The sequence below is a fragment of the Lissotriton vulgaris genome, chromosome 2_1 (genome assembly GCF_964263255.1).
Source record: "Lissotriton vulgaris chromosome 2_1, aLisVul1.2, whole genome shotgun sequence".
Taxonomy (NCBI): Eukaryota; Metazoa; Chordata; class Amphibia; order Caudata; family Salamandridae; genus Lissotriton; species Lissotriton vulgaris.
The window spans coordinates 296133765-296150058 of record NC_141687.1 but is presented as its reverse complement, the minus strand read 5'-3'; the positions used below and the strand labels follow the sequence as shown (position 1 = coordinate 296150058).

At 46.9% G+C, this 16294-nt stretch overlaps 1 protein-coding gene across 1 annotated transcript in view; it reads right to left on the bottom strand.

Moving 5' to 3' along the window:
* TEX14 (testis expressed 14, intercellular bridge forming factor) overlaps positions 1–16294 on the bottom strand; it is a 1917691-nt gene that overhangs the window by 1433319 nt on the left and 468078 nt on the right. Inside the window, exon 7 of the mRNA XM_086954052.1 lies at positions 10542–10655. Within this exon, the coding sequence (XP_086810178.1) occupies positions 10542–10655 (114 nt within the window). The remainder of the gene's footprint in view (positions 1–10541; positions 10656–16294) is intronic.

The window sequence follows — 16294 nt, the reverse complement described above, 5'->3', positions numbered from 1 at the left end:
TCCATATTGGGATTCGTGTTTGTGTTTTCTTTTGCTTCATCTCCAATGATTTTAAACAATGAGACAATTGTGATTTAGATCTTGGTCAAGATGTCTCATGTCCCCGATGCTCATTACCTGTTCTAGATAGGAACATCTTAGTTTCTCATTCCCTGAAAGTTTTAGGAAGCATGTTTTCATAGAGTAACAGGTGTCAATCAACGTCTTAGGAGCCGATTCCTATGCGGTAGGAAACGGCTTTAAACGCCGGTCAGAGCTGTTCTGACCGCATCGGAATCGGCTGTTTGGATTCCTTTCTGACCGACCCATTTCATGCGGTCAGTCGGAAAGGAATCCAAACCGGATTTCCGAATGGCTTGCGACTGGCTCGGAGAGCCCGACTGCCATTCAGAAATTTCTGTCAATCCCTCAGGCAGCTCTTTCCGGCTGAGGGATTCCGATAGAAGATTCCCACAGCCTTTCTGTGAAGGCTGTCGGAATTCTACTTTGGGGACCCCCAGCAGCGCCACATCAGTGCAAGGCCTCTGCCTCTGAATGGTGGTCTAAGGGGAACCTATGGTGCTCCCTGTTGATCCCTGCACCCAGTGGAAGGCAACCGGAGGTGCCTGCCACGGGGTGCAGGGATGAACTGCACCCAGTGCTTAATTTGTGCCGGTGCTTTCCAGTGCTCCGCACCTGCACGTATTTCACCGGGCCGGGTCTCCTCCTCCCGCTCCGGCAGATGGTCCGGTAATTATTAAAAATCACGCTCTTCTGTAAGTTCTGTTGCTTGCTCGTATTTCAAATGAACCATGCGTTTGAAACGGACTCGCCCAACGCAATATTTTAGCAGCTGGAGATGTATCCGTACACACTCTGAAATAAAGAGCTCTTGTTTGTTATTTAGCAAGCTCATAGGGTAAGTCATTAGGGGGTGACACCTTTACCCGCACTGGGTGACACCAAACCTAGTGACGCCTTTGGGAGATGGGAAGTGACACTATAAAGGGAGCGAGAAATAAAGAACTTGGAAGATAAGAGAGGAGATGAAAGCGTGAGAGTGGGGAGGAGGAGCAGGGAGCAAGAGAGAGAGATAGAGAGATAGAGAGGGGGGAATGGAGAGTAGAGGAGAAAGACGGAGAGAGATAATAGAATAAGGGAAAGACCGCGGGAGAGAGAGAGAGAGAGAGAGAGAAAAAAAGAGAGAGGGAGATGGCTCGCTGGTGAAAAAATGGAGGAGAGATGGTGCGTGAGAGGTAGGCACAAGTGTATAGACGTTAATCAAACATCTGTCCAGAGAAGAGCACTTCCCAACCAGCCCCCATTCACATCACTTCCCCGCACACTCATGTATCATGAATATAAGCTACAGTCTGTCTCCTAGAACATTAGTGCAAACGTCATACGTGAATGACCTTAACAGTCTCCTAGGACACATATGCACTTCATTTGGTACTGCTGCTGTCTCTCGTGACATCTACACTTTTTGGGGCTCTAATAGCTGCTACCTGTCTTCTGTGATATTAGACTACATTCCATGAGGCTCTACTGCTGTCAGGGTTTGATTGGCTACTATCGACATGTCAGGAGGTGGTACTCCTATGTGACAGTGATGTACACGCAGTGAGGGCCATCTGTAAACTGCATAGACAGGAGCATATATCTCTTGCCTTAATGAAGCTTCGCTGGCTCCCTTGAAACTAAGGGTGTTCTTTAAAATGGCTTGCATTATTTACAAATCCTAGACTGTCACTCCTTGACCCAGTACACTTCATACTCATATCCATTCCCCGACCTCTTTTGTTTTCTTGCTTTTTTCTCTCCCTCAGCACCTCCAGCCATTCCTCTTTTGCCCTCTTGCTTCTTGCTTCCTTACACCCTTATTCCGTTCTTGCTTCCTTACACCCTCATTCATTCCCCATCCTTCATCCCTTGGTGCATGAAATCCTTTTTCCTCCATTCTTTTCTTACTTTCCTTTTTCCTCTCCTTCCTTCGACTTTTCTTTAATTTCTTCCTTGCTTATCAACCTTTCCTTATGCTTATCTTGCTCCTTTCCCTTCTTTCTATTCATCCATCACACATTCCTACACATTCCATTATCTACATTCCTTTATGTCTTCCTTTCACATTCTCTTCGGATTTCCTCCTTCTTTCAGCCATTACTCATATATTTGCTCTCTGCAGCGACCGTCCTGACTTCGTCAGTTACGGTCGCTCCCTCCTGCCCCTGCTCTCTCCTGCCTCAAGCTGGGTATCGCTTGCGCAGATCTGCTGCTAATCACAGAGATTGTCCTTTGCTGCATTATTTGTTTATTTTTACACCTTGTATTGGCCTGCCTTGAGATCGTGTGCCCATGTTTGTTGTCCATTGCTGCATTATTTGTTTATTTGTACTCCTGCATTAGCTGCCTTGAGATCGTGTGCCCGTGCTTGCTGTCCATTGCTTCATTGTTTATTTGTTTTTACACCTTGTATTGGCCTGCCTTGAGATCGTGTGCCCGTGTTTGTTGTCCATTGCTGCATTATTTATTTGTTTGTACCCCTGCATTAGCTGCCTTGAGATCGTGTGCCCGTGCTTGCTGTCCATTGCTTCATTGTCTGTTTATTTTTGCTCCCTGCATTGGCATTTGTGTGGCCGCCCCGCGTAGTTATTTGGTCCGTTTCACCCGACCCGGTCGGCGCTTCCGCCCCAGCCGCCATTGCTGTTGTTGTTGTTGTTGCCCGGAGCCCGCCCCCTCCACCACGCCCCCTCCTCCCAGCTGCTCCTACCTCGCCCCTCCCACTTATGACATATGCTCTTGCGCGCAGCGTTCACGCGCAGCGGTCGTGCCCCAGTTGCGCCGAAGGCGCGCCAAAGGTAAGCCCGTCTACGCCCGTCCGCGCCTGGACCGCGCCCAGCGCCAGACCCCCTGGCCCTCGTACCACCCACCCCAGCCGCATTACATACAACGCCACCACCCTTAGCTCTAAACCCAGGCCGTCTCCCCAACTGCGTCCAAGCAGCTCCTAGACACACCCATGGACCCTTCTCTTGCAACTCCTGCAAGTTCGACGGAACCAAGAACAACTCCTCATACTCGAACACAAAACAGTTATCTGACACCAACCACCTAAAATGCATCCTGCTCAACACCCGCTCGGTCCACAGGCACGCTATCGACCTCTGGAATCTAATAGACACCATCTCTTTGGACGTCGCCTTCCTAACAGGAACATGGATGAACGCCTCTTCAGCCCCAGACATCACCATTGCCATCCCGGAAGGCTACAAGATCATCCGTAAGGACTGCACCGACCAAACTGGAGGAGGCATCGCTATCGTCCACAAGAATTCCATCCGCATCTCTACCAGCTCAGACGTCAACCTCGCTAACGCCGAACACCTTCACTTCCAGATCCACACCGACCCCAAGACCACACTCAGAGGCACCCTCCTCTACCGGCCTCCAGGACCCAGTGCACAATTTAGTGACAACATCACTGACTTTATCACCCCACACGCCCTCCCTTCCGAGGAATACATTCTATTGGGAGACCTCAACTTTCACCTGGAAAAGAACAATGACAGCAACGCCACCACCCTTCTGGACAATCTCGCCAACCTCGGACTCAAACAACTTGTCACTACCCCCACCCACATTGCAGGTCACACACTCGACCCTATCTTCACCTCAAGCAAACATGTCTCCTTCAGCCACACCACAGCTCTCCTTTGGACAGACCACAGCTGCGTTCACTTTATCTACAATAAGACCACAACCCACAACCATCCTCAACCTACCCTGCGAAGAAACTGGAACAAAATCACCATCGACCAGATCTCCTCATCGCTTCTTCAAAACCCCCCTGCCCACTCCTCAAACCCCGACCAAGCAGCCATTAACCTCACCCAATGGCTATCCAACAGCGCCGACATCCTAGCACCGTTGAAAAAACGCCAAATCAAACTAGGCAGCAAAAACGCCTCCTGGTTCAACGACGATCTTAAGAAATCTAAGAAACTCTGTCGCTCCCTCGAGAAGGCCTGGAAAAAAGACCCAAACACCAGCACCAGGGACGCCTTCAAAAACGCCACCCGCATACACCACCAACTAATCCGGTCTGCCAAGAAAGCCGCATTCAAAGACCGACTAGATAACAACGCCCACAACAGCAAGGAATTATTCAACATCGTCAAAGAGTTTACCAACCTCTCAGCCAACTCCAATGACATCACCCCCTCTCAAGCCCTCTGCAACTCCCTAGCTTCATTCTTCCACAACAAAATCGCAGACATCCACAACAGCTTCGACAACCGACCCGGGGACCAACCCACCCAACCCTCTGCAGGACCTTCACCCCCCTTGAACATCCTTAATGACTGGAACCCAATCTCCACTGAGGACACCATCCGCCTGATGAACTCCATCCACTCAGAATCCCCCACAGACCCATGCCCTCACCACATCTTCAACAAAGCAGACTCCATCATAGCACCACACCTCCGAGACGTCATCAACTGCTCCTTCAACTCCGCCACCTTCCCGGAAAGCTGGAAACATGCCGAACTCAGCGCCCTTCTGAAAAAACCCACAGCTGACCCCACCGAACTCAAAAACTACCGCCCTATCTCGCTCCTTCCATTCCCGGCCAAAGTCATCGAGAAAGCTGTCAACAACCAGCTCGCCGCATTCCTCGAAACCAACAAATCCCTCGACTCCTCACAGTCCGGCTTCCGAGCCAAACACAGCACTGAGACCGCCCTCATCGCAGCAACAGACGACATTTGAACTCTACTGGACAATGGAGACACAGTCGCCCTCATCCTCCTCGACCTCTCCGCAGCCTTCGACACAGTCTGTCATAGAGACCCTATTACAGCGCCTCAGAAACATCGGAATCCAAGGAAAAGCACTGGATTGGATCACCTCGTTCCTCACCGGAAGAACCCAAAGAGTCCGCCTCCCACCATTCAAGTCAGAGGCCACTGAAGTCATCTGCGGCGTGCCACAAGGATCTTCACTCAGCCCCACCCTCTTCAACGTATACATGAGCCCCCTCGCGGTCATCGCACGCCAACACAACCTCAACATCATCTCCTACGCTGATGACACTCAACTGATCCTATCACTCACCAAAGACCCGAACACTGCCAAAACCAACCTACATGAAGGAATGAAAGAAGTAGCCGAGTGGATGAAGCACAGCCGACTAAAACTGAACTCAGACAAAACAGAAGTCCTTATCCTAGGTACCTCCCCCTCCCCCTGGCATGACTCTTGGTGGCCAGAGACCCTTGGAAAAGCACCCATCCCGACGGACCACGCACGGAACCTGGGCGTCATCCTGGATTCTTCACTCTCCATGAGCAGACAAGTCAACGCCGTTTCATCATCCTGCTTCAATATTCTTCGCATGCTCAAAAAAACATTTCGCTGGATCCCCACCGAAACTAGAAAAACTGTCACCCACGCACTGGTCACGAGCCGCCTGGACTACGGAAACACCCTATACGCCGGTACCACCGCAAAACTCCAGAAAAAACTCCAACGCATCTAGAACGCTTCAGCCAGACTCATACTAGACATCCCTCGTAAAGACCACATCTCTGGTCACCTGAAAAACCTCCACTGGCTCCCCGTCAATAAAAGGATTACTTTCCGCCTCCTAACCCACGCACACAAAGCACTCTACGAACTTGGACCCGAATGCCTTAACACACGACTCTCCTTCTACACCCCCTCCCGCCAGCTACGATCCTCCAACCAAGCCCTTGCTACTGTACCTCGCATCAACAAAACCACCATGGGAGGTAGATCCTTCTCCTACCTGGCAGCTAAAACCTGGAACTCACTTCCCACTCACCTTCGCCTCACTCAGAACCACCTAGCATTCAGAAAGCAACTTAAAACTTGGATATTCGACAAGTAATTCCCCCACCCCTCTTCAAGCGCCTTGAGACCCTCTGGGTATGTAGCGCGCTATATAAATCATTTGACTTGACTTGACTTGACTCCTCGTCCTGCCTGCATTTGTTGCTGCCTTCTTTAATGAATTCCTTCCTGCACCCCTTCCTTTCTTTCAAACAGCACAGTACAAGCACATTCTCTTTAGTTTGCAAAGCTGCCTCATATCCTCTAATGACCTTTCCTAAAGCTGCACTTTGAGGATTACACACATTCTCTAATTTGAGTTCACTTTTAAGTTGTTGTCATAGGCCATATGTTACATTATGTTATGATATATAGATGTGTGTATCACACTAATCACCCGAGAGTTTATTCAAGCACTTGGGCAGCTGTGTAGGTGTGAGGTCCCGGAGGTGCTTATGTGAAGAGCCAGGTCTTCAGCTTCTTGCACAACTCAAGATGTGAGGAGGTTACTCTGATGTTTTGAGGCTTGTGGGTGGAACCAAGAAAGTAAGTGGGTGGAGCCTATGGAGAAAGTGCATGGAGCCGCTAAAGTGTGTGGCCTCCTAAAAAAAATGAGCACCCGCACTTAATATTTTACAAATTAAGCACTAACTGCACCTCATTGCAATGAGAGCATACATCGGAATCGGCCCCTAAGTAAGACCCGAAACAACAGAGATAGATTGAATGAAGGTCTCTGATGAACACTGACCCTCGCAGTCTTAACATGGCTTAAACCTGGATCATTTTGGCAGCAACTTTCTGTAGAAAACTGTACCTAAAATTTTGGAAAGATTAGAAATCATCTAATAACGATAATGCTACTGAGGAGAGTTGAAGACTTCCAGTTTGTATTGATGACGTGCAAAAAAGGAAACTGATGCCAGCACGATGACAGGGGCACTTTATGGGTCCAGTGGTTCCAGTGACACCACAGGACGCTGCGTCTGAACTCTTGATGGAGTTGACACCCCCTACCAGCTTGGGAGAGCTATATTGAAAGGTTTTCAGATCTAGACTGGCCTAGGATACTCAAAAGGTGAGGCAGTGGCATCCATCAGAAGATCTGTTCTACAAATATTGAAATATCTAAATATTCACACTCTGCATTGACTAGCCATGCCAGATCAATAGTGTCTAAAAAAGGAAAAAAGTTATTTGTGAGTAGGGTCAGATTTGAATTGGTAAAGGTCACCATAAAGTGTGGTCAATAACTTCAGTATATCATCTGCTTCATGCACCACTAAGCCTTCCTCCAGATTCATTTTCATAATGTCAGAACTGGCCCATTGGCAGTGCAGTTGATTCTTCCGCCCTGACCCATCACTGTATAGCCCAGCGTTTGCCTCTCTGCCTTAATAGTTACCCTCCCTCTCAGCTGCTTCTTTCATTCTTCAGGTTGAATATGGATTATCGTGAGCCCATGAATATCTTGCTTTGGAAAGAAATGTTGTTCAATTGCGTGCTCCTCTCAGTGGCGGCCACTACTTAACAGGGGTGGAGGGGTGAGGGGGTGTGTGGAGTTAATGTGCGGGGTTAAATAAAAATAAAAAATACCACTTACCTGCATGCCGGCCAGCCTCCACCTCTCGATCCTCTTTGTCACTCCAGGAGGAGGAAGGAAGCAAGAACCAGGAAACACACAGGCCCCCTCATCCCTTGACCAATCACAATGCTGCCTTACATCAGTGTTGTGATTGATCTGAGCGACGTAGTTCGCCACTCAGAGGGATTGGAGGCCTGGGTCTGATCTCCACCCAAGCTGTAGTACAGCCTGAGTGGAGAACATGCACAAGGCACACGCATGAAGAAGGCCAGCCAAACACTGATGCGCACTAAAGAGAGCGCATCCACTGTTCCTGTGACGTCCAATAATTTCCTCACGATGGGAATGAAGAGTGTGTCTCAGTTGTAAGTATTTATGGAACTGCGTGGTGGAAAGCGAGAGCTGTGCTTGCAATTCTTGGAAGCTTTTCATGGATGCTCTCTTACACACATTGCCTAGGTAAGTAATACCAATACTGTCCTATTTTCAGAAAACAGCCAGGCGTGAAACCTGAGCAAGTTGTGGTCCCCACCATAATGAGGTCTGTTGAGTGATTAGCTCATACACCCAAGTTGTTCTAGCGCAGTACACCACTTGTAGATCACCACAGTGGTAGGCTTGTGGAGAAAACAGGAGAGAGGGTCTCCGTATTGCATGTGGAGGATATTATGGCGGCTGAGTAGGAAAAGCTCCAATTTATAACCCGGGTCGCCCCGGCCTCTGTTCACCCAGTCATTAATAACTAGAAATTGGGAGGCCCAATAGTAAAGGCTAATGTCAGCAATATTCATGCCCCCGTCGTATGTCCACTGGCAACATTTGCTCTAGACAATGCAGGGGGAGGGCGCCTCACCCTATGAAAATTCCAAATTGTGGCCGTGAGGTCTTAGAACCATGCTGCAGGGATGCGGAGTGACAAATTTTGCAAGACATGCAAGAATCTCGGCAAAATAATAATTTTCAATAAGGCTACTCTGCCAAGAACCTGCACCAGGCTATAAAATCTTGTTATATTTTGGTCAAAAGAGGTAGGTAGTTGAGGCTCCATCCAGGGCCTGTTCTACTGAAACATGTATGCTGAGGTAAAGGAAGCTGAGTCGTTTCACTGGGATCTGTATTTGCTAATTGGTAGCTTCTCACCCCCCTCCTGAGTGAAAAAAGGAGAGTCTTAGCCTAATTAGTGCGTATCCTAGAGGCCTCTTTGTAGAAAGACAGGTGTATCCCCCTGGTCGTGGGCTTATGCAGGATCTTGTACAGCAGGGTGTACTTCCTGTTAAAAGCCAATAACAGACATCACAGACTCACATTTGCGCCACAGAAAGAGTCTGTAGCCCAGATTTACTAAGAAGTAATGCAATGCAGTAGAGCAAGTCAACTTGCTGAGCAGCACTACACGGCGTTGTGTAAATGGGAGCGAGCAGAACAGCTCTAACAGCCTGATTCATCAAGCCGAAATGGACTCGCAAAGGGCCAGATTCTGAGAATCTGGCCCTTTGCGAGCGCTATTTTTGCATTTGGGATTCATCATCCCAAATACAAAAATCGGTAATAGCGATTTCGCTATTTTGCGATGAATTACATTTAAGGAATCTCTATTTGAGATTCCTTAAATGCAATTCATCATCCATTTTAAAATTGCGAATTCGCAATTTCGGCCAGCTATTTACCGCTAGGTCAAACCACGTGGTAAATAGCGAAAACTTAGAAAAATGCTTTTAAAAGCATTTTTCTAAGTTGCATGTTGCACACACACATGTCCTTTGGACATGTGTGTGCGCAACACCTGTTCGTATTTACTTTTAAGGGGTGCTACAGGGTGTCCTTTGGACACCCCTAGCACCCTTTAAATTGCTATCGTATTTGCGATTAGCAAATTGCTAATCACAAATAAGGAATACTCCCCATTCATTCCTATGGGCCTTTTGGCCCATAGGAATGAATGGGGAGTTAATGGGGAGTTATTCCTTATTTGCGATTAGCAATTTGCTAATCGCAAATAAGGAATATGTAGGAATTGCATTTGTTTTTGCGATTTCTACATGAATGCCGTTTTGCGAGTCTGGAATAGCGATTCCTTATGAATCGCTATTTCAAACTCGCAAAACGGCACTATGATGAATCAGGCTGTAAATCGACTAAGATTCAGCTCTGCGCAGGTGCAATTTACGCTGCCATGCACCAGTGCAGACACCCTTATGTCATAGTGCTATGGTGTCTTCGTTGTGGAAAGCATCATTTTTTCAGGTTTTGTTATGCAGTTTTTAGTCCCTTCCTGTACAAGCACCCTGCTTTAAGGTGTTCCCTCCTTGTCTGTGAGATAGAATGCAGTACATGTGCAAAGAAGGGAAAATGAGGAGAAACGAAATTAATTCTCCTCGTTACACATACCTCAAGGAGACTCAAGAATTTGACACAAATAGTTAACTACAATTCTTTGTAGATAGGGATTTGTGTCAAAACCCATGGGAGGTAGTGCATTGCACAAGCTTTAGATTACTTTGTGTTACAATCCAATACAAATCGATTGTAAATACCAACACAACACTTTGCGTCAGGTTTGAGTTAAAAAAGTAACACAAACACGGCTCAAATTCTGTGGAAATCATGGCCTCTCAGTCATGCAGGATAGCTGCATTTAGTGCAAGTGCTGCCAATTATATCATCAGCTGGTGCTGTGGTACTTTCTATCCAACACAGCGCTGCGATTCTTCATGCCATGTTTCATGCAGTGCTTTTTGTATAAAAGCTGGGACAAAATGTTTCTTTAGAAAGCAATATTTACATCATTTTTCAAAAGAACGTTTTCGAATTAAAAATGTTTCTGCAATCTTGCACATAGGCATATTTCAAAGACATTTCAATGTGTCTGAAGGTTAATAATGACCTAATAATAATGAAGCTCTTGCAACAAGGAGTCTCTTGGGGTCCGAAATACCCTGTCGTAATATGGTGTTCATCTGTCCTGCTAATCATTCACTCAAATCCCTTCATTAATTTAACAATGTTCAACATTTTACAAGACATTACTAGATCAAAGGAAACAAATAAAAGCACGTGAAACCTAGTTTTGGATTCTGAACCACAAAGAAAAAACATGTTAGCAATTCCAAGCTTACTGTCTTACCTCATATACTCCTGTTCTGCAATGAGGAGATCAGCAAAACGAAGTTTGCTGCAGTTCTGGTGTGTGGTGCGATTTAGTTCTTTCACTGTGACTCTACTGCCACCCCACATCAAACTGTAGGCAAAGAAATACACATGCCAAGAGTCATCATACGTCATACGTCAAAGTGACAGGAGGAAGAAAAATAAGCCATGCAATGTACACCAGCAACTTAAAAGGTAAAAACAGCAACAGAAAGGAAGAGCACACTAATTAGCAGGACACTAATGAAAAAATGTAAATATTTACTTTGCGTTCAGAGAGAGGTTATTCAAAAGTAGGTGAACTTCCACTATAATAAATTGGATCCTTGTTTGGGGTGGGTGAAATCCCACCTCAAGAAATAATCACAACTCATCTCAGAGTGGACCCTTAAAGTCACTAAAGTAACCTGAGCCCAACCCCTTGGTAAAATGCAAACAGGCTTAGCTTAGGGCAACGTGCAACGTAAATAGGCAATACCAAAAGAGTAGCCAAGCCAAAATGCAAAGAAATAAAAATGTCAAATCGAATTAGAAAATAGATTTAAATTTAATAAACAGAATAATACCAAGCAGTGGCAAAGGCAATAGGTCTTTCGTTAGTCGCAAGCATTCTGGCAAACCTTGTTTTGTTTTGTCAGAGTTTTGTCAAAACTTTATTGTATGGTAATATGCCAGGCCCTCGTCAATCTAAATAAATAATTTGCTACAGGCAAAAAAGGTATTTTTGGTCTAAATAAAACACATTACCCTAGTACTTACTGGCCCTGAAGGGAACTCCCTTGTGTGCGTATGTGTTTCTCGTGAAAGGGCTGCATGACGTAACTCGTAGTGAAGTCATGCTGGATTGGGTGGAAGAAAAATGTGAATGACACCAACCACAGTCTAATGGATGAAGTTTAGCTGAAACCCCTATAAGTAACTATGTTAAACACATAATTGTAGTAAAATCGAAAGGTCTTGGCTAACAGACACCTAAAAAGTCAATCAGTCTGCATTGGAATCACACCTCTTGCCTTTGGGGGAAAAAAAAGAACGAAAAAAGAAAGAATAAGAAAGAAACAAAGAGGGAAAAAAAAGAGAATAGAAGAAAAAACGAAAAAAAACCAGAAAGAACATAGGAACGAAAGAAGAAAAGGAAGGAAGAAGTCAGGAAAGAAAAAGAAAAAGAAAGAAAGAGAGAAAAGAAAGTAAAAAGATAACAAGATGGAACAGCTTCAAATGGATACAATCTGGTATGATGTGAAATAGCAACAGTCATAAAAGCAAAATACTCTAAAAGGAATTTACAATGGCATCAGTAGGAGATAAAGATGGAATGTGCCCTGTGTTCACATAAAAAAATCCTGCTATGACATCAGGATCTAAACACAAAGGCCACACTAAAGTAATTACAAAGTAAAAACAAAACCACTAGCACAGAAAGGAACTAGCTTATGTGCGGATGAGCTCCTTTTGAAACAGCACTCAAAGTGAAGCTAAGTATTAGCCTATTTTAGTAAAAAAAATAAGTCTTGGCAAATGCCAGACCTAGAAACTCAGGATTATGAGTTTAAATCAATATAGTGCCAAAAAGAATAAAACACCAGTGTTTGTCAATGGTCGCAGCAGGCTGGGACCTAGGCGCAATTTAAGGTCGACATCAGTGCAGTACGGGTGGTGTTCATGAACCAGTTTGTCATGGTAAAAAATGTTACCTTCTGGCTTTAAGGCCCAATCCACCACAGAGTTACACTTTTATTGTCCCCCAGGACCTCAGAGAAAGCAGAGAAGTGCCATATTTTCAAAGATATGGATGGTTGCAGTTCTGCTCTCTTCTATTGCTGGTGCACGTGTGGCTGCTTAAAGTAAGGACAGTTTTTGTGCAGGAAGTAATACCTTTAACTGTGCCCAAAGCAAAGCCTTCCAGGGCCATGGACAGTACAAACAAGAGAACCTCAGAAAAGGGTACAGACAGAGGACCAACCAATTTAAATGTACCAAGCCACAAACTTGTCCCATCGGCAGGCATATATAGTTTTAGTGAAGTAACGCATGGCTGCCAGAATGATATGATACACTTCAGAGGGAGATCAAAGACCCTCAGTTTCCACCGCTTAAACTCCACGTATAAAAGTGGAGAGTGGACAGGTTCGGGTGCAGTACACTGCGATGTTGCTGCCACAGAAGATCCTCCTGAATGAGCAACCTGACTGGAGGACAGATGCTCATGCAGCAGCCTGACTGAAGGACATATTCTAATGCTCAGGTGTTCGGGAATACCATGCTCTCTGTGCCCAGTCTCGAGCCACTAGGATGACATATGCTCGGTTGTTCTTAATCTACTCTGGACAAGAGTGGTGGCAGCGGGAAGGTGTATGGGAGTCCTGAGCTCCACTTGAGACATAATGCATTTTCGAGCGAGACCCTCCTTGGAAACTCCAGTGAGGAGAAGTGCTGACCTTGCACGTTCTGGCAGCTGTAAATAGATCTATCTAAGGCTACCCCCAATCTTGGAAGAGACCTTGAACAACCTTAGGATGGAGACACCATTTGTGATACACTAGCCATTGACAGCTGAGTGTGTCTGGTCTGGCCTTCGGAGAGTCCACCAGATTATGAACCATCAGGAATATGTCCTGAAATTGCAGCCATATCCAGAGATGCAGAGCCACTTGACCTAGGGCCTACGACTCCACCCCGCCCGTTGCAATACCACTTGGTGGTGGTGTTACCCATGAACACCTGAACAAGCCTTCCCTTGATGGAACAAATAAAGGCTTTCAAAACCAGTCTAATTGCTCTTAATTTAAACAAGTTGATGTGGAGCTGAAACTTTGCAGGACATCAAACTCCTCTGTTCTCAACCTATCCCATATGGCCTTCCAAACTAGGAGTGATGCACCTGTCACCACTGCGAGCTCTGGGTGGGGAAGAGAGCGAGGTCTGCTGTTGAACCAATAGCGGACCGTGAGCCACCATTGCAGTTTTTTTGCAGTCCCCTCTGAATATCCGACCAGGCTGGAGAGATTTTAGTGATGCAGTGGCCAATAGATCTTTACATTTCACTGCAATGCCCGCATTTGTCAACAGCAAAAGACACACAATTGTTTGACGGAATGCATTGCAAATCAAAACATTCACCCCAGTCAAGAAATCTGGGTTAAATCCCTCATTCTTTTGCTCACCATGCCACCCCAGTTTAGACCTGCCCACATGCTAAACAGTCTTGACCGTGTGCCTCATGGGAACAGTCCAGCCCTTACTGCCAAGCCAGGTCCTCCCTGGACCGGAAACAAGCAACCTAGGACCAGTTTTGAGGTTTCACCCCTCATCAGCCAGGATAGGTTGAATCCGGTGGCACAGTGAGCCCGGGACCCCCGTCTGGGCATATACCCGGCGCACTTAGGGCAAGAAAGCAAAAGACACACAATTGATGGACGGAATGCAGAGCAAATGAAAACGTTCACCCCCCAATCAAGAGATCTGGGTTAAATCCGTCACTCTTTTGCTCACCATGCCACCCCAGTTGAGACCTGGCCATAGGCAAATCAGTCTTAGCCCTGTGCCTCATGGGAACAGTCCAGTCCAAACTGCCAAGCCAGTTCCTCCTTGGATTGGAAACACTGATTGCGAGTGAGTGCTACGTTTGTGCGCGAAAGCGTTGTTCCTTTTAACAATTTTAAAATACTTGTTGCATCTTTTAAAATACTTGCGTGTTTTGCACTGTGATTTTGCTACTTTGCACAGCACTTTACCCTCTGCCTAAACGCTCTTTCTGCAGTGTCCTGAGGCGGAAAGCCGGGACCTGCCCTTCAGAAACTACTTGCTTTTTCCAATCTCGAGCTATCCCTGCTCCCTGGTCACTGACCTCGAGGTAGGACTATTAGGTGCGGCCATCTTAGGTGAGGAGAAGGCTGGGGGGCTAGGAAGCAAGCGCTTAGCCACGCCCACCCTCCCGCCCTCGTGTGCATAAAAGAACCGATCTCTTCAGTTGCCCTTACTGATTGCGAGTGAGTGCTACGTTTGTGCGCGAAAGCGTTGTTCCTTTTAACAATTTTAAAATACTTGTTGCATCTTTTAAAATACTTGCGTGTTTTGCACTGTGATTTTGCTACTTTGCACAGCACTTTACCCTCTGCCTAAACGTTCTTTCTGCAGTGTCCTGAGGCGGAAAGCCGGGACCTGCCCTTCAGAAACTACTTGCTTTTTCCAATCTCAAGCTATCCCTGCTCCCTGACCTCGAGGTAGGACAACTAGGTGCGGCCATCTTAGGTGAGGAGAAGGCTGGGGGGCTAGGAAGCAAGCGCTTAGCCACGGCAACCCTCCCGCCCTCGTGTGCATAAAAGAACCGATCTCTTCAGTTGCCCTCACTGATTGCGAGTGAGTGCTACGTTTGTGCACGAAAGCGTTGTTCCTTTTAACAATTTTAAAATACTTGTTGCATCTTTTAAAATACTTGCGTGTTTTGCACTGTGATTTTGCTAATTTGCACAGCACTTTACCCTCTGCCTAAACGCTTTTTCTGCAGTGTCCTGAGGCGGAAAGCCGGGACCTGCCCTTCAGAAACTACTTGCTTTTTCCAATCTCAAGCTATTCCTACTCCCTGGTCACTGACCTCGAGGTAGGACTACTAGGTGCGGCCATCTTAGGTGAGGAGAAGGCTGGGGGGCTAGGAAGCAAGCGCTTAGCCACGCCCACCCTCCCGCCCTCGTGTGCATAAAAGAACCGATCTCTTCAGTTGCCCTCACTGATTGCGAGTGAGTGCTACGTTTGTGCGCGAAAGCGTTGTTCCCTTTAACAATTTTAAAATACTTGTTGCATCTTTTAAAATACTTGCGTGTTTTGCACTGTGATTTTGCTAATTTGCACAGCACTTTACCCTCTGCCTAAACGCTCTTTCTGCAGTGTCCTGAGGCGGAAAGCCGGGACCTGCCCTTCAGAAACTACTTGCTTTTTGCAATCTCAAGCTATCCCTGCTCCCTGGTCACTGACCTCGAGGTAGGACTACTAGGTGCGGCCATCTTAGGTAAGGAGAAGGCTGGGGGGCTAGGAAGCAAGCGCTTAGCCACGCCCACCCTCCCGCCCTCGTGTGCATAAAATGGAACCCTCATACAGGCAGCGCAGCGGACGGGCGCAGCGGAGGCGCCGGCGGGGTGCCGAAGGCGCGCCAAAGGCAAGCCCGTCTGCGCCCGTCCGCGACCGGCCAGGACCAGGGGCCATGACCCTTGGCTCAGCGCCGCGTTACTCCAAGGAAAACCTGCTGGCGCTTAATAGCGCTACTTACCCCATTAGCCAACATACACAGCAGATTCTGAGGATTGAGAACATACTGAAGCCCGCAGCTAAACCAGCCCAAAAAAAACTCAATCCGAGAAGGAGAGCAACGGTAACGCCATTGAGCGTTAGTTTACTGAACACTCGTTCGCTCCAAAAACACAATCTGGAAGTGTTCTCCCTGCTCCAGGAGGGGAACACAGTTATACTAGGAGTCACGGAGACATGGCTGGATGACTCTTCTACGCCCGACTTAGTGGCCGCTCTCCCACCCAACTTTGGTGCAATCTCTCGTAACAGAAAAGATGGCAGAAAAGGGGGGGGAGTAGCGCTACTATATAAAAATGTCTTCAAAGCAGAAACTATCTGTGCTGAATGCATTGAGGGAGCAGACATCCTAGGCGTCAAGCTCTGCTCTCCCACCAATTGCCTCACGATAATCATCGTATATCGCCCGCCTAAAACTCCCCCAACATT